Source organism: Fundulus heteroclitus, chromosome 8 (genome assembly GCF_011125445.2).
Source record: "Fundulus heteroclitus isolate FHET01 chromosome 8, MU-UCD_Fhet_4.1, whole genome shotgun sequence".
NCBI classification, from domain to species: domain Eukaryota; kingdom Metazoa; phylum Chordata; class Actinopteri; order Cyprinodontiformes; family Fundulidae; genus Fundulus; species Fundulus heteroclitus.
In genome coordinates, this window is record NC_046368.1 from 76,110 (window position 1) to 101,670 (window position 25,561).

General features: G+C 39.8%; 1 protein-coding gene across 3 annotated transcripts in view; it reads left to right on the forward strand.

The window, feature by feature from the left end:
• Nucleotides 1–25,561, forward strand: part of exd3 (exonuclease 3'-5' domain containing 3) — a 67,142-nt gene that overhangs the window by 7,722 nt on the left and 33,859 nt on the right. For all 3 annotated transcript variants that reach the window (XM_036139793.1, XM_036139792.1, XM_036139794.1), the window contains exons 3-19: nucleotides 3,772–3,836; nucleotides 5,302–5,463; nucleotides 6,211–6,396; nucleotides 6,506–6,559; nucleotides 6,718–6,857; nucleotides 10,818–10,924; nucleotides 11,013–11,086; nucleotides 11,239–11,277; nucleotides 12,089–12,255; nucleotides 12,485–12,635; nucleotides 13,498–13,696; nucleotides 13,774–13,883; nucleotides 15,329–15,512; nucleotides 15,680–15,852; nucleotides 18,186–18,404; nucleotides 20,863–20,916; nucleotides 21,035–21,166. In XM_036139793.1, coding sequence (XP_035995686.1) covers nucleotides 3,772–3,836; nucleotides 5,302–5,463; nucleotides 6,211–6,396; nucleotides 6,506–6,559; nucleotides 6,718–6,857; nucleotides 10,818–10,924; nucleotides 11,013–11,086; nucleotides 11,239–11,277; nucleotides 12,089–12,255; nucleotides 12,485–12,635; nucleotides 13,498–13,696; nucleotides 13,774–13,883; nucleotides 15,329–15,512; nucleotides 15,680–15,852; nucleotides 18,186–18,404; nucleotides 20,863–20,916; nucleotides 21,035–21,166 — 2,216 coding nt within the window. The remainder of the gene's footprint in view (nucleotides 1–3,771; nucleotides 3,837–5,301; nucleotides 5,464–6,210; nucleotides 6,397–6,505; nucleotides 6,560–6,717; nucleotides 6,858–10,817; nucleotides 10,925–11,012; nucleotides 11,087–11,238; nucleotides 11,278–12,088; nucleotides 12,256–12,484; nucleotides 12,636–13,497; nucleotides 13,697–13,773; nucleotides 13,884–15,328; nucleotides 15,513–15,679; nucleotides 15,853–18,185; nucleotides 18,405–20,862; nucleotides 20,917–21,034; nucleotides 21,167–25,561) is intronic.

The window sequence follows — 25,561 nt, forward strand, 5'->3', positions numbered from 1 at the left end:
GAGAGGATGTGGTGTGAGTCATGCCACTTTGAAAATCAGGGACTTTCGTCAGCAAAGTCCTAGTAACTGGGAACCAGGGGACGTCTCTGGAGAGTGGAACCATTTGCTTTACTTTGCTCTCTTGAAAGGTAGTTTAGTCAAAATCAGTGGCGAGTTCAGGGCTCTACAGGCTGCACAACATATCTTAAACATGTCATTATCGCAGCAACAGCGCACACATGTGGGGAGTGGTGGCCTACTGGTTAGAGCAGCGCGCTTGCACTCTGAGAAGGATGCAAGTACCCGGTTCGATCCCTAGTGCCTGCACTCTGGGTCCCTGAGCAAGACCCTCAACCCCCAACTGCTCCCCGGGCGCCCTACAGTGGTAGCCTACTGCTCCCCTAGGGGATGGGTTAAAAGCAGAGAAACCAAATTTCGTTGCTCTGTACTTGTGACAATGCAAAAGTTGAATTCTATTCTATTCTATGTGTGGGCTAATTGTTTAAGTAGCTTGCATTCAGACTCTCTCTACCTGGTTTCCATACATCTATCCTGCTGGTTTCCTGTCCGTCCGTCCCTCCCATCATCCGTCTTTCAGTCCATCAATCATCTTTTTCTCCGTCTGCCCATCCCATCCATTCTTATAGTCTGCTGTTTTTGCAGGTTTCGTTCATAAAGCTTGACCAAATTAGAAGTAGCAGCGATAAATTCCCTGTGAACGTTTGTGTTTATGCTTTAAATTGACTTGAGAGCCTTGAACTCTTGTCATTTGACTTTGGGAAAAGCGTTTAATTGAATTGTAGTTTTCTAAGAGTGGTAGTGTAATCGCACAAATGCAGTCACGTGTCTGTGTTAGTAACTGGAAATAGTTATACATGTTTAACAAGAGCGCATCTGCTTTATTAATAGGCTATAGAGCGCTATTTATTTCAGACAGGATGGACATTTTGAAACGCGTATGCTTTAGAGGACATATAGTAAAAAACAAAGAAACAGAATGAGTCTGGCTAAGATGGATTAGAGGCCAACACAGAGAGGACTCTGGGCCTGCTTTCCCAGGCTGTGTTTCAGGAAAGGCTGTATTTTTTACACCATGACCAGCGCGTAGCCTTTTTCCTGGGGAAATCCGAGACAAAATCAGTAAAGGCTGATGCAGGGAGGGAGAGAACAGGAAAACTAGCCCTGGGAAGGAAGGGGGGAGAAGGTGGTAGGCGCTCTGCTATGCTTGTTCAAGAAATTATATGTGACGCCATATAAACTAAGCTGTGCCTTGTTTAGCGGCAGTACAGAAACTTTTTCCTTTCATATCACGTTACTGATCAAGCTTGATTAACATCTTGGGGAAAGACGGAGCCATTTGAAGAAAATTGCCAACAAATTAAATTAATGGATGGATAGAAGCCTGCTTATAAGCTTTGCAAAACCCTAATCGCACAGTAAATGCGGCTGTTTGTGTTACATAACTGTTGTGCACTGATTAACATTATGTGTAATTAAGCATATTTACATTGTGTCATGATTTGTCTTCGTGAACCCGGACAGAGCACGCACACACAGAGCTATTTCTATTGCAGTTTATTGAAAGTAATGAGTTGGATGATGATGACCAGAGTTAGTAACCGGACTGGAGATGATGGGTGCAGGAGCAGGCTGACTGGAAGAGACTGGAGAGAGTTCTTGGAGATGCTGGGTTGCTGTCAGACCAGAGGTGCAGAGCGAGACAGTTCTTGGGATGCAGGACTGCTGGAGCACAGGGTAGCAGGCAATCCAGCGACAGAGCAGAGAGCAAACTTGGAGCACAGGGGTAGCAGGAGATCCAGCAGCTGGCAGAGGCCTTACTTGAAGCATAGATGTAGCAGAAAATCCAGCAGCTGGCAGAGGCCTTACTTGAAGCACAGAGGTAGCAGAAAATCCAGCAGCTGGCAGAGGCCTTACTTGAAGCACAGAGGTAGCAGAAAATCCAGCAGTTGGCAGAGGCTTTACTTGAAGCACAGAGGTAGCAGAAAATCCAGCAGCTGGCAGAGGCCTTACCTGAAGCACGGAGGTAGCAGGAAATCCAGCAGCTAGCGGAGGCTTTACTTGAAGCACAGAGGTAGCAGGAAATCCAGCAGCTAGCAGAGGCTTTACTTGGAGCTCAGTGGTAGCAGGAGATCCAGCACCTAGCAGAGGCTTTACTTGAAGCACAGAGGTAGCTGGAAATCCAGCAGCTAGCAGAGGCTTTACTTGGAGCTCAGTGGTAGCAGGAGATCTAAACTAAACAGGGAGCAAACTAGGCTGACAGACGTGGGGTGAGTGGAGACTGATGAGAACAGGACTAGACAGGCCTGGTGTTGGTAGAGACTGAAGACGAGCCGGTGGGGAAGAGAAGATTAAGGGAGGCTTATGTAGGGAGGCTGGCAGGTGAAGTAAGTTCTGACTAATTAGGGCCTAACAGGTGTGACTGATTGCTGAGGGAGTGGAGGGTGAGCCAAGTGAGAGGAGGAGGAACTGAAAAATAACAGAGAAAAAAGCCAGACCAAAACTAACCCATGACACTAACCCATGTATTTATTTGCTGCAATGTGTCGCCCGTATTAGGTAGTTTAATTTTAAGAAATTAGGAACTCCTTGTTTTAACACCTGAATAGTCCAGATAGCCAGCAATGGCTACATTTACTTATTTGTGGCGTAAAAGGTGAATTTGAACATTGCTACTTTAATGCTCGGTTCTTCTTCTGTTCTGTAACTTGGTAGGTCGTATCGAGGCTTCCTTGGTATGTTATGCGTTTAATGATTTATTCAAAAGTCTTTTTTCTTTCAAAATAACCTAAAAAAGAGTCTTTTTAGACATTTTCTTTGGTAAGTTCACAATAAAAGAAGATTACAGTTGGTGCCGGGCAATAGAACACTTTCAAAATTTAATGGAAGGCTTTAAAATTCAGTAGGGAAGATTATGCGTTGAGCTGCCATTTTTTATGTCATCTTTAAAAGATGGAGACGAGATAGTCACAAGAGAAATTGATGCGCATTATTTTATGCAGGTACTGAAACGTTTTTGAAATGCGTTACTTGTAATCCATGACCTAAAATAGCGGCAAAGGAAATTCTGCTTGGCAAGTTTTAAAAGTAAATGTCATTACGTAATAATGATTATTTATCATTTCATAATAATATTTATCATTAGGTCATAGTGATTATTTCAATTTCTCTTCAGTTTATATTTAAACAGACACTATCATAGAAAAGAAATAAGTAATTAGAATCTGTATCATAATATTAAAATCATATCACCCGGATCCGGTTCTAATTAGGCTGCTCATTTAAAGCTGTTTCATGTTATTCTGATTACCATTTAAGAAAGCAGTATTAGGATGGATTTAGAACAATTTTTGTTTGTTCACAAAAAACAAAAAAAATCTAGGTTGAATGAGCTTCAACCTGGGCTTATGGTTAATTGAACAGCTACAGTCCGACCCCGGTGATGGTCGGTGGGTCGCGGTTTACCACTGGAAGAATATTTAGCCTCAGTAAAGGAGGAGGAGCAAAATGAGAATTGATAAAGCAACATATTTTGTAATTGTTGATTCTTTGTTTACTTTTAGCAGAGCTTGGTGTTGCGAATTAGCGTAGCTGTTACTTTCTCAGCACAATCACACTTTTTAAAAATATTGCTACAGTTTAACGTCAGCGCTCCCTTTTAAAGAAAGCTTTAACGTAATTAAAGACTTGAAATGCTTTGTTTATATTATTGACTAAGTGCCCAAGAAGAGATTGAACAACCCCCCCCCCATCCGTGTGTTTTGTTCCTTTCAGGTCTTGACCCTCTTGTGCTCAGGGACCAGTTGTTCGGGCTCTGGAACCAGAACCATCTGCAGGTGGTAAGAGTCACCTTCACAATGTCACTTTCATGCATGCAGGACTCCATGTGTGTTTTAAAGACAGTGGGAAATAGGTGTGTGTGTGTTCTTTGTGTTTGCAAAAAGCACGGGAAGGAGCAAACTAGTGTGAGGTCCCAGCATCTGCAACCAAAGGATGAATGTGTGTGTGTTAATGAGGAAAGCAGAAGGAAGGAATTTGTGTTGCTCTGAATGAACTTGAGAGGAGGATATTGAGTGGATGACATCTGTTTTGTAAATTAAGACACAGTTCAAGGTATTCTCACACAGATATCGTTTTCTCTTGTTGGAATTTGCTAATGTCAAGCTTTGCATTCCTTACAGCAGGACCCCGTCTTTGTCGGAAACCTCTGCGTCTGCTTGTCATGTATTCGGAAACAAAATTCGCGTCTCTGTGTTACGCAACATTTGTTGTCTGAAGACATTTGTCTTCAGACACAGAAATCTGTGGCGGATCGGGGTTCCTATCCAGTTTGGGACTGTGTCTGGAAACAAGTGGGGGGGAAATAAAAGAGAGCATGGAAAATGATTTTTATTTCCACTTATGTTCTGTGTCTTGAAGAGAAATGAAACCTGCGCTGTCGTATGATGCTTTCTAATGTGGCTGTTCGTTCTTTTAAGATGATTTTTTTTTTTAAATCACCATTACCATTGGCGACATTATAATCAGTTCCTAAAGTATAAAAAACTTATACTCAGATTATTTTATTGTAGAGAGAAATATTCCTTTGAGCAAATGTTTCTGTTTTTCATTCCACTTAAGTCGCCCACCTCAGTAAATAGCTGACGAGCGATATTAGGACTTATGGGCGACCATTTTTTCAATCTGCCTCCGGGCGATTTACACGCAGCTTTTTCTTCCCATTGTGGTTTAGTTTGGTATTTACTTCATCTGTCCTGAGAGTCAGATTGAAGAATAGATGTTTTTGGGTCACATCCAGTGGAACCGTTATGATCTTGAGCCACAGCTCAGCTCTGGATCTTGCATGGTCAGCTTCTAATTTTCTAGACAACTTGTAGTCTGGAGATTTAAGAATATAGATTTTTTTTAAATAAGTTTTTTGCACCCAAATTTTTAAGTATCGAGTTGTTCCAACTATGATAAATTCGTTGAGCTTTTGCAGTTTAACATTTGTGTTTAACATTAGGACGTCCACTGATTATATATTGTGGGAAATTGTGTCCTTTTGTCTGCATAAACAATAAAAACCAATCAAGGAACAGCCAAAACTCCTACATATTAAAAATATATTTTAATCAACTCTCAGTTGAGCCCATTTTGAAGCTTTTGCTTGTATATTTTACTCGAACTGGTTCTGATGCACGGCTCAAAGAGCAAACGGTAAAAGTGTTCTGACTTGGCTGAAAGATTTGAGGGGATCCACCTACAAGCTGTTGTGTTCCTGTCTTGAAAGTGACCTTTCTCTCCTCCTCTCTCCACCCACAGCTACATTTGGCTGCCATCCAGGGATTCTCAAAGCTGGCGGAGCCTCACGAGGCCCTACTAACGATCCTGGAGAGCTGTCCGGGGAAGCAGAAGGGCCGGAGCCACACCCTGGGCTACCACATTCTCATGGATTTCCAGGCGTGGATAAAGGAACATCCTCAGGTAGTCGAGCTGATCTAGATAAGCTTCCAGCTCCTGGATGACATGCTCTAGTAGAAGTATTGATTTTGAGCTGTTCAGGTATTATACGTGTGCTAATGTCTGGAAATCCTCCATAAACCTCTCCTTTAGAGTTGTTACTCTTTGGATCAGCGGTGTCCCAACCTCTCCCTAGGTGGGCCAAAATTGTGGAATTTAGATATTTTTTTGCTTCGAATTTATGCTGTTAGTTTACTTTTTAAGTTCCTCAACAAAAACTAAACATGGAACATTTTTAATGAAAACCATTAATGTGTCAGACGTTTTACCTTATTAAAAAGAAGGCATGCAATTTCCTAATTTTTTGGGGGATGAATTGTTTTCTGGTAAATACATTTATAAGGAGGTTTGTAAAATCACTGGTCACTATTTTTCCAAAAGCTGTGGAAAAAAAAAACCTGTTATTAGCCATGTTTAGTAAATGGATGTGCCCACATCTGCTTATGAGTCAATTCTGGTGGGCCTATGGACTATGAAACTGGACTGAAAGCATAAGGATTGGTTAATAAAAGATAAATCCTGTCTTTTGCACATACTGTTTTTCTTTTAGGATTGAAAAAGTGGACCAAATTAGTGTGATTCACTTTGGACAGCCCCAATTTAGATCATGTAAAAGCCTCCAAAAAATTCCTCTCTGTTCATTTTTATCACATCATACTTTATTTCATTTTCCTTTCATGTTTTTTTTTTTTTTTTTTTTTACCTCGCCAGGTGAGTCTGAGCTCTTTCTCTGTGCACAAAGTAGTGGGGCTTCAGCGAAGGGCTCTTGACCTGCTGACAGATACCCAGCCCACCTTTGTAGAGTGTCTGATCGACATCTACAAGCTCAGGTCCTTGGATCCTTCCATACTACGTTTGCACATCGTCAAACTCCAGGCTCTCAACTGTTACAAAGAAGTGAGTGTCCAGTGCAGCGCTTTTTATATTATAAAATCCTCTCCGTCCATAAAATTAAAGAGGTAGCTTAGTTTTGGCACCTTTTCAGCTTTTTATTTTCTTCCCACAGGCGGTGACTCTGAGCATAAACTTTGGTTTACAGACTGAACTAAAAGCCGAGGAGGTGAGACGAAGAACTTTTGTTGTTAGTGTAAAGCTGGTGTTCTGTTAATTCCTGCATAATTATTTATAAAGATAACCTTTTGACTAGTTAGAATAAAATCCTCAGATGATCTTTTTTTTTTTAACGTTTTCTTAATTTCTGTCTTCACTATTTTACAGATGCTTGTTCCTCTGGTTTTACAAGACAAGCTGCCATTGGCGGAGTCCTTTGTCAAAGGACACAGTCACCTGCAGCAACAGCTTGTCATGTTGCTAGACTCTTGGTGTCACCCGCAATTCAGAGTGGAAGACATAAGAAAGTAGGCTGGCTGGGTTCATTTGTGGGAACTGAGTGCATACTGTGCCCTCCATATTTTTTGGCACCCGTAACGCCGCATTATGTCAGAATGTAATACATTTGAACTTCAGAGTGTAATAAAACGTCACTAAAACCGCCATAATCGCCACAAATTGTTGTAATCTCCTTGAACGCATTTGGCATTAGCTTCTGCCGCATTGCGTTATAAATCACGAACCAGTATTTGTGTTCATCCTAATCAATTTACATTTAAGAACTGTCATGTTATGGATCCTAAACATTTAAATCTTTGAAACACAAACACTGTTTGTGATCATTTAATGCACAATGCACCACATCATTACATTTGTCTTTTTTTTTTTTAAAAAAAGAAGAGGAAGCGCCACATTTTCTAATAACCACTGCAAAATGTAATAATGTTATAACACAGTCGGGCCTAAACTGTTACAAAGTGAGTTCATGGGATTTTATTACATTTTGTGGCGATACATAATGTGGTTGTGTTACATAATGCGGCGTTACAGCACCACTGGCAAACATGCTTACAACCACTTTAAATAAGCATAATCTCACATGATTTCAAAAAATCCAACTTTTAATTTTAAGTGCAGTTTTTCCAAGTTAAAAAAATAATGGTTTCTACAGCCCAATTATTGGTACTCCTAACAATCCCTTTAAAATAAATGTAACTAGAGTCCTTTTTATACCTTTTTTATGTTGAGCATAATTTAAAAAAAACGTCTAAATATTAACACGTCTTTATTTTTCCTTTGCATTTGAATATGGTGCAATAGTAGCTACCAGGATGAACAAGAACCCATATTTACAATGTTTCGCTGCAATGCACCCTAAGCAGGAAGTTTAAGGTGAAAAACAGCTCACTGGTTAAGACCTGCAGTAAAGACTACAGTCTGGGTCACAGTGGCTGCATAAGTAAACATTAGGTGCCGTCTTCATGCCAGTTGGTTGTTCGGGAGGGATAACAGAAAAAGATCCTTTTCTGTCATCCATTACAAACTTAAAGGTAGAGTTTTTATTTTTTATTTTTTACCCCACTTTGACTTTAACTTACTTTTTTACAGATGGGACTGCATCCCTGTTCAGATTCTTGCTACAAACACGAAGCCCATAATGCATTACTCTGTCCTTTCATGTCATACACGTGGCTAGATCACTAGCCATGTTTGCTTCTAGAGCATGCAGCTGGAGATACGGAGCACATGCACCCGAGCAATGTGTGTACGACTTGAGGGGAATTCCCCCCCTCCTATCTGCAGTGAAAACTCCCCACAGGGCTGGGTTTGTTTGCCTTGCTCCCTAATGCAGGCTTTAAGTACTAGTAATGTTGCTGTGCATCATCTTCAACATGTTATCTGAAACAAATTCTGACAATCAACGTATTTCTCTGTTCAAACGATCACAGGAGGATCATGTGGCGGCTCTGCTCAGTATTTCTCCAGTCGAGGTTTGAGACCCCCCCCTACCCCCTTCAGTTGGTCCTGAGATGTAAACGATCCTTGTAGATATTAAAATGAAAGGATCTGAAAGAGGTTTGAGATAAGATGTTCATCGGCAACAAACACTGGGGGCTGGTGTGAAACAACATGTAGGAAAGCACCTAATGGCCGCTGTGTTACTGTGGGCTGGTTACTCTTCAGAGTACCTTGATAACGTTGTTAGAGCACACGGCCTGATGAACTCTTTGAAATACAACCATACTGTAAATAAAATATCTGATGCACTCTACTACCTTACAAAAGAAATGGTCAGCACTGGTTAATGATCCAAAACATTGGCTGTTATGAGCTCAAATTGTTTCCTAGACGCTAAATCAGGCCCTTACTGAGAATGTCGCTCTAGGAACCTGAATCCTGCACTGAGCTATATTATACACTGGAATGCTAATCGCCGGCTGTTAGAACGAGTCGCTTTGAAGCCACCGGCCGCCATATTGGTACTCCCTATTTTCCCCCAGTAACTAGGGAATATGTGCGCTACAGCATCGAATAACGAGGATTTTCTCATGTTCGGGGGGGGGGGGGGGGCTTAAGACTTTTAAAATGTCAAATGCCATATACTTTTATGTTATGTTCTAAAACTATCACGTACTGAGAAAGTCATGTGCTGAAATATTTTGCATTTTATTTATTTAAATATATATATCTAACATTTATAAATATATATAAATAACAATATACAAGAACATATATTTACATATATGTATACATATATACATATACATACATATACACATATTTATATATATACATATATATATATATATATATTTAATATGAATAACATGTAAAATATTTCACCACCTAATTTCCTAGTAGTTAATAGTGTTAGTACATCCACTGACTGTAAAATTACCTGTGAAACGTTTTCACACAGCCAGAAAACTGCTTGTTATTGCAACCAAATCCTATGGGATTCTGTGAGAGTAGGGAGTAGCAAGATGGCGGCCAGTGACTTCAGTTTTCCGGCAAAATCAGCACTCCAGTGTATAATATAGCTCAGTGGAATCCTGTAGAAAACCTGTAGGAGGGAGCTGAAGAAAAACAGCCGACCCAGAACATTGAAGGATTTACAGAGATTGTTGTTCTCTGTGTGCATGTGCCAAACATGTGAAATGTTTTAGAATAAATGTTTTCCTATTAGCTAAAAAGGGGAAGTGGAGGATGAAAAAGGATTTTTTTTTTCCAATGCTAAAATGCTCTAACCTGACCCTAGCCAAATGAATTTCGCTCTGCCTAGCTCCACTCTCATCCATCTGGAACAGATCCATAGGAATGGCATTTCAGAAGGCTGGGCCTTATCAAAAATCCTTGCATATGATTGGATAAGCTACTTATCTGTCATCTTCATCGACGTGCTATTTCAACCACTCACACCGAAGCTAACCCGTGACGATGATGAGAGCGACGCAGGAAAAAACAAAACAGAACAGCCAACAAAAGCCTTCAGAGGCGTTCTCTGATGTTCTTTTAATGAAACAATATTAGGTAGATTGGACAACACGGAAGAAATAGCAGCATCAATGTTAACGCTTGCTTCCTCGATGCAAGCCACCATTGCTATCAAAACAGTCTCACGTCACGGTCGCTTCTCCACTACGTCACATCTATGAAACTCCAGCCCTGCGTCCTGATTGGCTAGACCAGGGGTCTGCAACCTGTGGCTCTGGAGCCGCAAATGGCTCTTTCTACCTTCCACACTGACTCTTAATAACTTTCGCTACAAATTATATTTTTATTATGTTATGTTAATGCGGGTTTTAGCAGTTTTTTATTGGAATAATTTTTACAACAGAATGATGCTAAAAGTGCCCGTAATATTTAATTTTAAATCAATATTCTTTCATTATGTTGGAAAATGGAAACTAAGATTTTTTTTTTACATCATTATCCACAAATATCAATATCCCGTCCATCCTCTTTTTTTTAAAACCTCAAACTAGACATAAAAGGCCGTTTCTTCAACGATGACAACATATTTCCTACACTAGATCTTTATCAAAAATTATAATTTGTCTTTTTTCAAAAGGCCAGGCAACATTTGTGGCTCTAAACGAGTTTAATTCAAGGGGACTGTAGGCAAAATGGCTCTTTAGACTGTAAACGTTGCAGGCCCCTGGGCTAGACAATAAAATTGGTTGAAGAAATCACTCTCTATGGGAGATGTCCCAGATGGATGTGAGTGAAGCCAGGCGGAGCTAAGCGGAATGAAATTCATCTGGCTCGTCAGGTTAAAAATGCTCAGCTTCAGTTAAAGGTTGGACTTTTTTTTAACATTTTGGTGTGAGAATATGCTGCTGCAAAGAAAGGAGTGTTATCTTTTTTTTCTTACCTTTACCAGAAGTGCCAATGAATATCGCCAGTACTGGATGTGAAAGCGTCATCATCCTCATGATTTCATCAAGTAAGATTAAATAACTGTGTGTGCGTTTGTGCTTCCACAGGCAGTTTCCTCGCCTCTCCCTGTCCAAGCACTACAGCGCTCAGGTTCAACCCAAAATAATCACCCGGCACATCTTCCGGCTCATAGAGAAATTCAAAATTGACCAGAGTGGGTGACCTGCCCGTCTCACTTTGTTTCAATGGTCTTTGTTTCTTTTCCACCCAAGTCCGACTCCGGCCTCTTCTTTTCGATGCAGGTCTCTGTCCAAACGCTCTGCATAAGAGGAGGCTGGACTGTCTGCGTTACCTCATGTTTAAGACATTTGTGGAAGTAAGTGATGCAGCAGAGTCTTGCAGCCTACAGCTTCCTACAGGCAGTATATTTGCTTTTAACTGTGAGCCCAGCTGTTCATCTCTGCGCACATGATAACCCATAACACCAGCAGTAAACCGTAGCCTTATCTTTGTGTTGTTTGTTTGTAGAAAACCATGACAGAGGAGAATTGGACCGATCACGTGCAAGTAGGTTTTGTTTAAACCAGGGGTGTCAAACATACGGCCCGCGGGCTGGATCGGGCCCGCCGAACAATTTAGTCCGGCCCTGTGGCTAAATGCATTATCATTATAAATGAAATTTTTTATTTTTTTTATTTTTTTTCCCCAGTGTCCTGTCTGGCAATGTGGCAATAAGATGCCAAAAAGAGCTCATCAGATTTGACTTTCACAAGTGGACAAGATAAAAGGAAAAGAATGTTAAAACAATTATTGAAAAAAACATGTACTTTGTTTAATTGAAAATATGCAGTTCCTATATTGTCCACGCTGTGTTTTAATTAGCAGATTAAGCTTCAGGTGTGGAAAAATTCTAATCATTTCTTAATTTTTTATCTGTTTGATGTATTTTGTCATGCCGGACAGTGTTTTAAGTTCCAAAAAATGTGAATAAATGTTTTTCAACATAGTTTATTCACTGTGATCAGTTCTTATGCATAATGCACAAGTAAACGTTAACTGAGTAAAAGTATTGTTGAAATTGCACATACTTTTCTTAAAAACGCTGAGGTTATTCATAATATATTGTGTAAAAGTGAAAATAACTTAATATAAAAATCAACAAGTCCACATTTATTAGTTCTATTTAATCTTGCAATGAGTTAACTCGTGTGGCCCTCTCGAGATCAGATTAAGCTGAATGCGGCCCCTCAACCAAAATGAGTTTGACACCCCTGGTTTAAATGCAGGCTTTGACCTGATAGCGTTGATTCACACATTCTGTTTAATCATCCGCTGCCACGTCATTGTAGGTGTTTTAGTCTGTGCCGTGTATGTCCAGTATGTGGTGGCAGATGACCTCCAGCTGCAGGTCCATTTGGTGGAGATGCTGGCGAAGCACTGCGGCCTCCAGAAAGCCTCCCAGTGGTCACTGAAGTACAATATCCCCAAAAACCGACTTCCGCCGGGGGTGTGGGAGACGCAGCAGAGCCTGCCACCTGATCTACAGTGAGTTGGTGGAAAATATGCATACGCACGTCCTACAATTGAACTAAAATACCGATCTGGAGTCAACTTCCAAGTTACAATTTTACTTTTCGTTCTGTCATGCCTTCTGTAATCTGTGTGTATTTTTCTTTCTCCTTCCCTAATCTAAATTCCTCTGTCTTGTTTTAGTGGTGCTTTTATGTCTCTGGCATGCAAACCCAGAAGTGACACATCTTCTCTCTGTGCTCAGACAGATATGTTTGAACGATATGACACACGAGGAGTGGGTGCCTCCTCAGTCTCACTGCCAGAGGTTCTACCAGGTGCCGCTCGCCAAAGACAAGGTCCACTTTGTAGATACGACGGAAACGCTCCACAGATGTCGAAGCATTCTGCTCAAGGTACAGAGATCTAAGTATTTTGGATATACTTACGCATTGTTGTATTGACACAAGGGCTGTCAATCGATTAAAAAAATTAATCTAATTAATTACATACTCTGTAATTAATTAATCTAAATTAATCGCATATAATTTTTGCTGTGAAAGCATTTTAAATATTTAAATTCAAATGATTCAATGAATAATCAGCATTAGATACATTAAAGTGCTGTTTTCCACAGCAGACAAACTGAACTAGACAGATGCCAATGTCAAACTGAACTCACGTCAACAGGAGACGTCAACTGAAATAATAATAAAAAAGATAACCTGAATTTAACAGACGTCAACATATTCCATATTCCAATCTACTTTTTAGGCTAATTATACACAATTTAGACCTAGTGCTATTTTAACAAACAAGCATTAGTTGTTATCTCTTATCTGATGTATTTCTGATGTTTGGCACTTTGTTTTACCTCGTGTTAAAGTGCTCTTTAAATAATGATGACATTCATGATGATTATGATCAGAATAAACTTTTCCATCACCTCCCAGAAGCTGGAAAGTCTAAATACTTTAGCCTAAATATTTTAGGCTAAAATATTACACTTTTTATTTGTTTTTCTTCAATCCCTCGGTGATGTTTAGTAATTTCTGCCAAAGGCTGCAGCATTTTGATTTAATTCATCTGAATGCAGTATTTGCAAGCCATACTCCCCCCAGGGGAGGCGCGCCTCACCTATTGAAAACCCCTATACGACATTGATTAATCTGCGTTGTTGTTTTTAATCCGTTATTTTTTTTTTTATTAATTAATCGAAACTAACGCGTTATTTTGACAGCCCTAATTGACACGTCCCGTTTCTGTGTCTCTCTCCAGGAAGGCGTCGTGGTCGGGGTCGACATGGAGTGGCAGCCGACGTTTGGCCGTGTCGCTGCTCAGAAAGTTGCTCTCATACAACTCGCTGTGCTCGACCAAGTGTTTTTATTAGACCTCTGCGCAGGAGGATTCTGCGAACAGCCGGATCTGGTTGCTTTCATCAGGACCCTGTTTTCTGAGCGAAATATCCTGAAACTGGGTAAGCAGCAACATAATCGAATGGTAATCAGTTTCATGACTTTTAAATACAAACGGTGTCTCTTTATTTCTGTACAGGTTATAGCATGACCGGGGATCTCAAGTGTCTCACTGCCACCTGGCCTGAGTTATCAGAGGAGCCCCTGAAGACAGAGGGGTTGCTCGATCTCCTTAAAGTACACCAAAAGGTGCCGTTGTCCCATCAGTCGCTAATTAGAAAACAGCAAACTCTTAATTAAAGCAATCAGCTGGTCGAAGAGCATTCCCTTTATTATTACAAGTCCTAATCAGATGTTTCTACTAATTCTACAGTTGTTTACAACAATGCCCGATTGTTATCAAACCTTCAAAGTAAAAGCCCTTATTTTAAATAGCTCCTTTATTTCAGCTCCAAAATTATGTCAGATAGGTTTCCAAACATATTATCTATTAGAGATAAAGCAATCAGACATTTCTGATCTGCGGTTTTTGTATGGTCTGTCCTACCGACTGGCTTAATTTCTTTTTTTTAAAACTGAAATTTACATTTAATTTTTTTCTCCCAGTCTTCTAGTCTTACGTGGTTATCATTTGTTTTTATCAGCAGCAGAGGAAACCTGTAATGTAAGAGGCCATAATTCTGGAAAACTGAGTTAAGCTATTTTAAAACAACAAAACGATTACAAAACTGACATTTTCAATCAAATTTAAATAGCCTCTTTCATTTTATATTAGCAATTTGCATAATTAGAGCAAGTAGCATTGCTACTGTACCACTAAGAATTTCACAAAGCTGCCATAATTTCCCATTTCCATTTAAAGCGAAGGTGAAAGCTCAGCCTTTCTGGTATATACAGAAGTCGGTAACTGAAAAGCAACCAGTTGAGGTTGTCTGGACATTTGATCCCTTTGAAGGTTTTCCGGGCACGTCCTATAGGGAGGAGACCCCAAGGCTGGTCTAGACCTTGATAGAAAGATTATATATCCCATCTGCTCTGGGAATGTCTTGGGATTCCCAGACGGAACTGGAGGATCTTGCTGGGGAGATGGAGTGTCACTGGGAATGGCTGGATTTTACTCCTGGACCTGTTAATCCTACAAGACAATCTCCAATAAGCAAAAGACCATGGATGGATGGATAGAAGGAGCCCAAAAAAGGCAAAAGTTAGGAATGGCAAGGGAGGAGATAGCCAGCACCAACCCACCCACTGTAGCAGCCTGAATGAACAGCTCTCATGTTCTTTCTCTTTCTCTTACTTCCTTTTTAAATATCTGACTAAAATGGCAACAATACTACTACTAATGATAATAGTAGACTTTATTTCTATTCCAACCTTTACAACAGAAAATAAAAAGTTCGTCACAGCTTTAGATAAAAAAAAAAAAAAATAAACACATGATGGCTTACTCTACTCCTTAGCTCAGTAGCAACATCTACACTGAAGAATGTTGTGGTTAATGCAGGTTGTTGCCTGGGCCGTTCGCTAATGACAAAAGATCCCTGCGGGGCAGCTAAGTGGAAAATCGGCCCAGCACCAGTCACCATCCAATATCCTGTTGCATTTCTAGGTCCGTTGAGCAAAGCTTCTCCGTCTGTAGCTGATATTCCGCTTTCTGACATTACAAATGTTCTTTCTGTTATAAACATGTACAGATTCAGTGCGGAAGGATTAATCAAGTACAAGATGGCCCTAGAGAGGTCCTGGTATGTGAGAACAGTGCAGAAAAAGGCCTTAGTCTGCTGGTGCAGCAGGTCCTAGGAAAGCCTCTGGACAAGACTGAGCAGATGTCCAACTGGGAGAGGCGTCCACTGCGCATCAGCCAAATTAGATATGCAGGTAAGGCATTATGCATGCACCCACAGACAATGACAGAGAGCCAGATGGTCGCTGCTCTCCTCTCCATCAGAGATTATTTCGTTATCTCCTAACAAAATGCAAACGGATAAATTTAACCCCCTTGTTCCCCATTCTGTCCACCCCCACCCCCCACAACCTTTCTCTAGTGGCAGATGCCTACTGTTTGCTGGATGTGTACTCAACTCTCTCCAGCAACCCAGCGAGCTTTGGGCTTCCAGCTGACCTCCGCAGCATCACTTCAGGCCAATCAAAGACGAGCAAAGAAAAGAAGCAGAAGGTGAAACGGGACAAGAAGACAGCACAGGCTATTGGCCAAGAGGTGACGGCTCAGGATGTCCACACAGAAATGCTTTCCTGTCTCCATGCGAGGACGATTTACACAAGGGCATGTCCTTAAATAATGTCACATTTTATGGCATCGCTTTCATTGAACAATGTCGGTTTAAAACAGGTAAAAAAAAAAAATAGACGTCATGTCTCTGAAAGAGCTCATATTTAAATTAAATGTGAACTCTTTCTTCACATTTAATAAAAAAAAAGTTATTTAAAGCTTACCTAAACTGAGACAGACAAGATACTCTTGTATTCAGTCTATTGATAAATGGTTACATCAATTTTTCATCCTGTTCTTTAAATAAATATTGAATTAAGAGATTTTATGGCAATTCTGTTCACACTTTTGGATTGATGTTGCTACCTTTTAAGCTAAGTTAAACAGAAAATGTGCAGAGAAGTGATGCTAGATACTTTATTTAAGACTGTGAGCATCACGGACTCCACGCTGACTCTCTGTGTACGTTTTACTCATCATAGTCGAGCGTACCTATTTCCTACATTTCTCGTGGCAAATTCCTACAACCACATTTTATGGCAGCGGGACGAAGCATCGGAACGGATGGTGAAATGTTTGATTAGCTAGTTTAGTACCAAGAGCCGTTTCTTTTCCAGCAGGCTCCCACCGCACACCTGTCAGTGAGAACAGAGAGGGACTGTGATGCAGCGCGTCCTTGCGACCGCCTGCTTGGAGTCTAATGTAAAGACTTCTTGCCGCTAAGCAGTTTAAAGTGTGACACAGCGAACGCGGTCATAAAAATGTACCTCTGCACTGATCCTGTAATGTGATGTTTAATCAGCCAGAAGTTGTTTGACTCTGAAGAAATTCACAATGTTGGGTTTTGATGAAATGGTGCAAAATGCTCTAAAAGATACAAATATAACTTCCTTTTAAAATCAAATAGTTTAACCACAAGTATTTCAACTGTTGAACAATAGTTAAAATAGGGCTTTTTATTTGGAAGGATTTAAGGGCAGTTTCTTCCACACCGATGGTAAAATCTCACATCAAAAACATCATTACTTTCTGATCTCTTTGTAGAAATGGTTATATTTTGCATGACATGTTCTCTGTCTTAGACACAAGCATCAGACATTTATGAGTCTAAAGTTGAATGTTACTGTAGTATGTCTGTAACTAGTAGATTTGTAAACCTGTTCTTGATGAATTCAGGTTCTCCTGAAGCCCCCAGGCCAGCAGGGGGCCCTAAGCAACAGCAAAGTATGCTGATAAACTGATCAGAGTCGAGATATTTTAGACATTACGGATGTCATTCCTGCTAAATAATCTGCTACATAAAAGCAACGTTTTATTGGAGCAAAGGGATAGTTTTTTATATACAAAATTAAATTAGCATCTCAGCACCTGATAAACCAATGTGACAGTGCGTGGTAGATTATAGCAGCATTATTGATCTGCCTGACGATAGGTTAATGTGGTGTGGTAGCAGTAGCTTTAAAGGGATGGAAAAACACCATGTGATAGACATTTCCTATAAATAAATTCAATTTTTAGCTTAAATATTAAGAAAGCGAATAAGTTTAGGCGTTCATTATATCTAATTTATTATAAACGTATAAAATTTGAATTGTCATTGTAATATATGGGATGATTGCTATAGGAAAGGATTGCAGAGATGCAATATTTGGCAGGATGTTTTATTTCAAGTGTCATTCAGGCAACTTTTGCATAACAATAATGTATTTAACCTAGACTAAAATTTGTGGCAAGGGTTTTACTGCCCTCTGCTCCCATACTAGATGTATATTTTTAATAAGCAGTATTTCAACTTTCTCAACGAGGAGTTTAGCTATTGTGAATAAAGCAAATGTGAAAAGCATGTAAATAAAAATGTGGGTTAATAGTAACTTTTATCACAAATTCCATGACATCCTGATATTGCGACGCTCTAAATTTAACCAGCGTTGAAAATATTACTCCATTTTAATTCATGCACGTCTCTGAAGAGCATTTACCGTGCCGTTACTTCACTTTCAGACCGTAATCATGAACCATAAAGGAAGAGCAACTGTGCTAATTTGACAACTCTTAATTCGGTGATAACCTGTGACCTTTCCTGTGACTTTTGTGAATGAATAAAGGCACCCTCCAGCTGAAGGCCCTGGGTTTGAGCATCCAGCCTACAGGGAGGGACAATGCGCGCTTGACAAAGGCCCTTCACTAGTTCCTATCAGCTCCAGGGGTGCAGTTGTATAACTCACCCTGTGCTTTGACCTCTCTGAACTGAGGTGCAAGTGAAAAGAAAATCCCCCTACGGGGCTCGGTTAAATATCACATTATGCTCTGTGTCCATTTAGGAATGTCAGGGGGCTCAGAGGGTCAGTCTCCCTCATTCTGACACAGTGAAAGGCCTCCTGTGTGGCGAGTCGCCCTCAGAGGGCTCCCCGCCCCTCACCCCCCAGCAGTTGCGGGTGGTGTGTGACAACATGCTGCAGGGACTGGGGAGATATCTGCGCTGTTTGGGAGTGGACGTGGTCATGCTGGAGAACACCGACGATCACAGAGTGGCAGCAAAGGTTGGTCAGGAAGCCGTTAAGAAGTGCTGCATTTCTTTATTTTTTTTTCACACAGGCAGGCGAAACATATAAAAGCTTAACCAAAAGGAAAAAGTCCGGAATTTGATAATTTGGAAACCAATACCACAAAGAATTTAAACCTCAAATCCTTAAATTGAAAGAATTTAATATAAAAAAATGTTTTTTTTTTCCTTAAATGTGCTCCAGTTATTTATTTTTTTGTGGACAGGCTAAAACCTATTGATCTTTGCCAAAAGTTGTAATATGACCATAACCCAGTTTACGTTAACAGCCACTATTACTTGCTCTGTAGCCTAAGTCCAGATTTCTAAAGGGAGCATTTTATAAATCCTTTACTCAGCAGACAGCTGTTTCATAGTGTGATGTCAACGTTGTGCAGCAAACCACAGAAAGTCTGTATCCATTTGGGGTACTTGGAGGAGTTTGAATGTTTCCCCCTAATGTTAAAAAGATGACATCATGAGCCACACCAGGTTAATGTTGCTTTAAATCTTATCTCTGATTGTGTGACTCAGCAGTTCAATCTAGCTACATGTACTGATTGGGCTCTTTTCGGTGAAATAGCTTTTTTTATTTAAACTTATCCATCCATGCATCAGTCCATCTGTAAATTCAGTAATGGTAAATGATAGATGGACTGCACTTGTACAGCACTTTCTCAAGTCCAGATGAAACCAAAGCCCTTCACACTACATTCATTCATTCACACGTTCAAACGCTGGCGGTGGTGAGCTACATTGTAGCCACAGCTACTGCTGTGACAGTAGATTACTATCCATCTCTTCATCCATCAATAGATTCCTTTTTCATCCATCCATCCATCTATAAATTCAGTAGTTTGTCATCCATCCATCTATCCATATGTTTTCTTCCATCCATCTGTCAATGCATCTGTTTTACATCCATCCATCTATAAATTTAGTAGTTTGTCATCCACCCACCCATCCATCCATCCATCCATCCATCTATAAATTTAGTAGTTTGTCATCCACCCACCCACCCATCCATCTATAAATTCAGTAGTTTGTCATCCATCCACCCATCCATCCATTCATCCATCCATCTATCCATATGTTTTCTTCCATCCATCTGTCAATGCATTTGTTTTACATCCATCCATCAATCCATCCATCTATAAATTTAGTAGTTTGTCACCCACCCATCCATCCATCCATCCATCCATCCATCCATCCATCCATCCATCCATCCATCCATCCATCCATCCATCCATCCATCTATAAATTCAGTAGTTTGTCATCCATCCATCCATCCATCCATCCATCCATTCATCCATCCATCTATAAATTCAGTAGTTTGTCATCCATTCATCCATCTATCCATCCATCAATCCATCCATCTTTAAATTTAGTAGTTTGTCACCCACCCACCCATCCATCCATCCATCCATCCATCCATCCATCTATCCATCCATCAATCCATCCATCTTTAAATTCAGTAGTTTGTCATCCATCCATCCATCCATCCATCCATCCATCCATCCATCTATAAATTCAGTAGTTTGTCATCCATCCATCCATCCATCCATCTATAAATTCAGTAGTTTGTCATCCATTCATCCATCTATCCATCCATCAATCCATCCATCTTTAAATTCAGTAGTTTGTCATCCATCCATCCTTCCATTTATCCATCCATCTTTAAATTCAGTAGTTTGTCATCCATCCATCCTTCCATTTATCCATCCATCTATAAATTCAGTAGTTTGTCATCCATCCATCCATCCTTCCATTTATCCATCCATCTATAAATTCAGTAGTTTGTCATCCATCCATCCATAAATTCAGTAGTTTGTCATCCATCCATCCATCCATCCACCCATCCATCCATCCATCCATCCATCCATCTATAAATTCAATAGTTTGTCATCCATCCATCCATCCTTCCATCAATAAATTCAGTAGTTTGTCATCCATCCATACATACATACATACATTCTGTAGTTTGCCATCATCCATTCTCTACATATGTTTTCATCCATCCATCCATCCATTCATCCATCCATCCATCCATCAGTCAATACATTTGTTTTACATCCATCCATCAATCCATCCATCTAGAAATTCAGTAATTTGTCATCCATACATACATACATACATACATACATACATACATACATACATACATACATTCATCCATCTATACATTTGTTGTTCGTTCATCCATTGTTGCATCTATCATCTACAAATTCAGTAGTTTGTCATCCATCCATTTATCAATACAAATGTTTGTCATCTACCCATGCATCCTTATATCCATGCATGTATTCTTTCTGTCCATTCAACCATCAGTCTATGCATCAATAAATTTGATTGTCATCCATCCGTCCAGTTTACAGTACATTACAGTTACTACAGTATAATAACAACCCCAGGCACAGAGCAGTCATTTGATGTGTGCTTTTGTTGCGTGCTTTCAGTTAGCACAAGCTGAAGGCCGTGTGATCCTCACATGTGGTCAGCCATTCCAAACTGTAAGTACACATGAAGTCAAGTACAATCTAAAAGTCAAGTGTGTTTTCCTGGATGCACTCTTATTTTTCTCTCTACTTTTTTATTGAAATATACCCACCATTTTTTTTATTCTTCTAGTTACGTTCCCAGGTGGGTGAAGGTCGCTGTCTGTCCTTAGACTGCTCAGAGAAGGCCAGAGACCAGGCTGTTCGAGTCCTCAAACACTTCAACGTCCAGCCAACTCCCAGCGACATATTCAGTCGCTGTCAGGTACCTTTCATTATAATTTAGTTCTTCTCTAGTCTAGTGAAGTACAAACATTGTTTAGTAGTTAATTGCTTGACTTTGTTTAATAAACTGATGTGCATACAGGACGTTGCAAAAGTATTATTCCTTCTTTAATTTCTCTCACATATTTTAACATTATAAACAAAACCTTCAATGTATTTTATTGAGATTTTATGTTATTGACAAGAATGTGCAAATTGCATAGTGGTGGAAGGAAAAGGAGATGTGGTTTTAAGACAGTAAAACCAGAAAATACTGCCAAGCATTTGTATTTCTGCCTAAGTTAATGCTTTGAAGACCATCCATTGTTTTTACCTGCTATTAGAGACTGAAATTTTTCATTCTTTTCAAAATGGCTCAAACTCAAGACAAATTGAATGGAGAGTAGGGCTGGGCGATATGGCTTAAAAATTAAATCTCCTATTATATTATACTAAATCCGATTAATCACCCCCCCCCCCCCCCCCCCCCCCATTTTCGTTTCACAATAACAAATTGAAGAAATTTAAATAACGTACTTTTATGTCAAGCATTACTTCTGGGAGTTGACCTGAATTCAAAAGTGCAACCAAATACAAGCTGTGAAACATGCTGGTAATACAAGATGTTTTACCTGCTGTTGTAAACAATTAAACTATAACTAAATGTTTGCTGCTGGTGGTTTTACACAATAAGCTAAGAAAAGGCTTCACTTCACTTGTGTAACTTCAAGCTAACTTAAAAAAAATAAGTAAATGAGTAAATTCAATCGTATTATCGTAAAAAAAAAGTTTCCTCTTTACAATATTTTGACAATATATTTTCCTAAACATATACTCAGCATTGCATTTTTTTTCTCTTCATGGAAGCCAAATGAGTGCTTTGGCAAAATAAAATCCAGATTTTCCAAAAATGCAACCTTAAAATGTTGTAAATTCAAATTAATCGATTAAATCGATTTATCGCCCAGCCCTAACGGAGAAACTCTATAAATATCAAATTTTAACTCTTGTCTAGCACAGAAATAGGCTTTGATCTGAGCCAGTCCATTGTAGCTCTGGCCCCGTGTTGGATCTCAAGTAACATGTCATCAAGGCTGCAAAATATTAAATATAATTCAATTGTATCTTTTGTCAATTTTATGATCATCGGATCAGTTGTGAGGAAATACACATTTATGTCACTTCTCTCCTTTTTTATCTGTTCTTCCCAAACTCTTTGAAGTTTTGCATTGTCTACACTATGATCTTTGTCGGGTGTGTGAGACTCTATCCAACAGTGTGAATTTATTATTGGCTTTGAAGTTTGGATTCATGATTGTTGAACTATAATAGCCAGCTGATATTGCATTCCACACAGTCCTTTGTGATATTGATATTCCCCACGATGTTTCTGCAGGGACAACATTTTTGTGATGCAGTGTGCAGTTCTACGTCTAATAACTATATATATATATATATATATATACACACTTTTATATAGAAAATGTCACACAACTGGATGTATGTGATACATTTATTTAATTCCACATTAAGTTCAAACTGCCTGTATAAAGTTTTTACTCAGCGATGACATCTGTTTTGCGTTTTTTTTGTTGTTGTTGACGCAAAACAGTCTATGAGAAAGAGGAAAAGCAATTCCCTTTTCAAAGGGAACTTTAACCAAAATTAATAATAAGGAAGTACTTCTGTGGTTTAAAAACGTGTTGCGCAATCCATGAGTTCTCAAATTGTAAAAACAAAACCGTTGGTGGTCGTAATTTATTTTGTAATGCAAAATGAAAGCAGAAGCCATTAACTTGTAAGGATGGGAAAGCTATCAGCGGAGAAATGATCATGTGCTGAGATGTTAGTGAGGCAGTGGAGGTTGATGGGGAACATGTTGAAGAAACTAGACTGAATTTGGCCAATTTTTTGCTCCCTATGCAGCACCGGGTCAGAAAGAAGCAGTTGCATGGAAGTTAAGTCGATGAAAAAATTGAGTAAAATGCTGAAGTGATGGAATCGAAAAGTGATTAGTATTGCGTTTGCAGTAATTTAGGCATTAAGGTGAGATTTACAGGGCAAAAAAGCGGCTTCTTAAACGATTAGGTGAAGGAACTGCTTTCATTTGGAAAACTGCAGATTAACATCTCAGTATATCTATTCAGTATAACTCCTGGTAGCCTCCTTGTGGAGGTATTCCAGGCATGTCCAGATGGAGGGAGGCCCTGAAGCAGACTCAGGAGACACAGAAAGGGATTGCATTTCCCATCTGGTCTGGGAATGCATGGAGACCCACAGCGGTGACTGGAGGATGTGGTAGGGAGGACAGACGTCTGGATTACATCGTTCGGCTGGGGGGCCACCAGTGCGCCGACTCGTACTGGTGCTTTGGCGCAGAAAGGGATATTCTAAGCAGTCATTAATGGTTTGCCTGATAGAGGAACTTTTAAGGGCATTGATTCAGAATAATGGCAAAAAGTGAACAAAGTAGACCATCGCAGTGCATTAACTGTTTGAGAAACTTTTCATGAGTAATTTTGAGTAATGGCCAGAAATCTGCTTGTTTTTATTGAATTCTTAAGAAATCATGGGTTCAGACCTAAGGTACCCTCTATGCTCCTGCCAATGGTGAAAAACTGAAAACCTGCTTTCCATCTGACTAAAAGTTGCATAAGCATGACATTTTTAGCACAAAAGAGGTTTGATATAACCCAAATAATAAATCACTTGGCAAAAAATGTATTTAAACGTTGCTGGAATTTTGGCTCACTTGTTGCTTTAATTACTTTTTCTCTGGGTTTGCAATGTGCATAATTGCTTCACCGACGTTTTACTCTAAATAGGGTAGCAGCTAAAACATATTAAGGCAGTGAAGTGTGACTGTTTTTTCCATATGTTGTATTGTTTACAACTAAACTATAACAATATAAAGAAATTGAATTTATAATGTTGCAACTGATTCACATAATTGTGTAGGAACTCTTTCTAATTCCCTACATGCGCCTATGTGGTCATGTTTACGGAGCCGGGATTATAATTCAGAGACGGTCGTTATCAGTGACCTGCTGATTTATGCTACCTGACCTGCAGATGTCTTTGTGGGTGGCTGTTTAGAGAAGCCGTGCGTCTGCCGGCGTTTGTGGCTGTGGCTTCAATGGGGATCTTTGCAAGACGGCTCCTTAAACCTGGGTGTTCTGGCCTGCTCCTTGAGGAGGAAACAAATGTGTCAAGATACGCCACAAAGCTGCATCTCTGTCGGGCTTAAAACGTTACAAATGCGGACCACCTTGCTGCTGTCCAAACCCAGCTAAGTGACTGTTTATAGCGAGGCCAAAAAAAATTGGTCGCTGCTGATACCGCCTCAAGGGGATGTCGTTCTTACAATAAAGTGACAAAAAGAGGAACAAGTTGAGTCTCTAAACTAGTTAAATCATTTGTTACTCCAGGACAGATGCAAAGCCGTCCAGAGAAAGAGAAAGTTTTTATAGGGGATCTCCTTCCTCCTTAACTTGGACATAACTTTCTTCATTAACCAGATCTGGAATCTCTCTTAAGGAATTTGTTGTTTGCTTATTTTATACTTTAATATTTCAGAGACTGCTCTCCTACCCTAAAGGTTAATTGTGATTTTACTTATTCTCCTGCATTTTTACAACTCTTTGACAAGTTTGTATCCTATCCCTCCCTGTGTGTGTGTGTGTGTGTGTGTGTGTGTGTGTGTGTGTGTGTGTGTGTGTGTGTTACAGAGACCTAGAGGGGCTCATCTTTGGGCTACGCTGTGGCCCACCCAGGCAAACCTAACCCCTTTTGTTGTCTGATTGCAAAGCTTTCTGATTAGCGTCAGACGGGTCAGTTTCCCCTCTTTGTCACCATTTGTCTCGTTCTCATTCACTTACACCAGTGATGAATGTCACGTGAAAAAAAAAGAAGAAAGAGGAGATTAGCCCCTGAGTGGTACCCGTGTAACTTTCCTTTTTAAACATGTTGCAACTCAAATGTGCTTTTGACGTGCGTACGCTGCGCAAAAAAATAAAATAAAATTAACAAAGACTTTTTAACCAGAGTATGATATCAAGTCAGAAAAACTTGTGGAATATAGATCTGGTCAGTTCAGCAGTAGAGGTGGTTGTTAATCATAGTCGGCTGTTCTGGTGTTGATGAAATTAACAACAGGTGCACTGTGAGACGACACCAAAAACATGAATGGTTTTGCAGATGGAGGTAACAGATGTTTTTTTTTTCTCTCCTCGTTTTTTTGACAGCTTTTCGGTAGTTTAGCATTTGATCAGGATCAGTGTCACTGCTGGTAGCATGAGGCGATGTTGCCCAGGTAGTCCAGATCCACCAGGATGGTACAATAAGACGTGTCATCGGCAGGTTTACAGTGTCTCCCAGTAAAGGCTCAACAGCATGG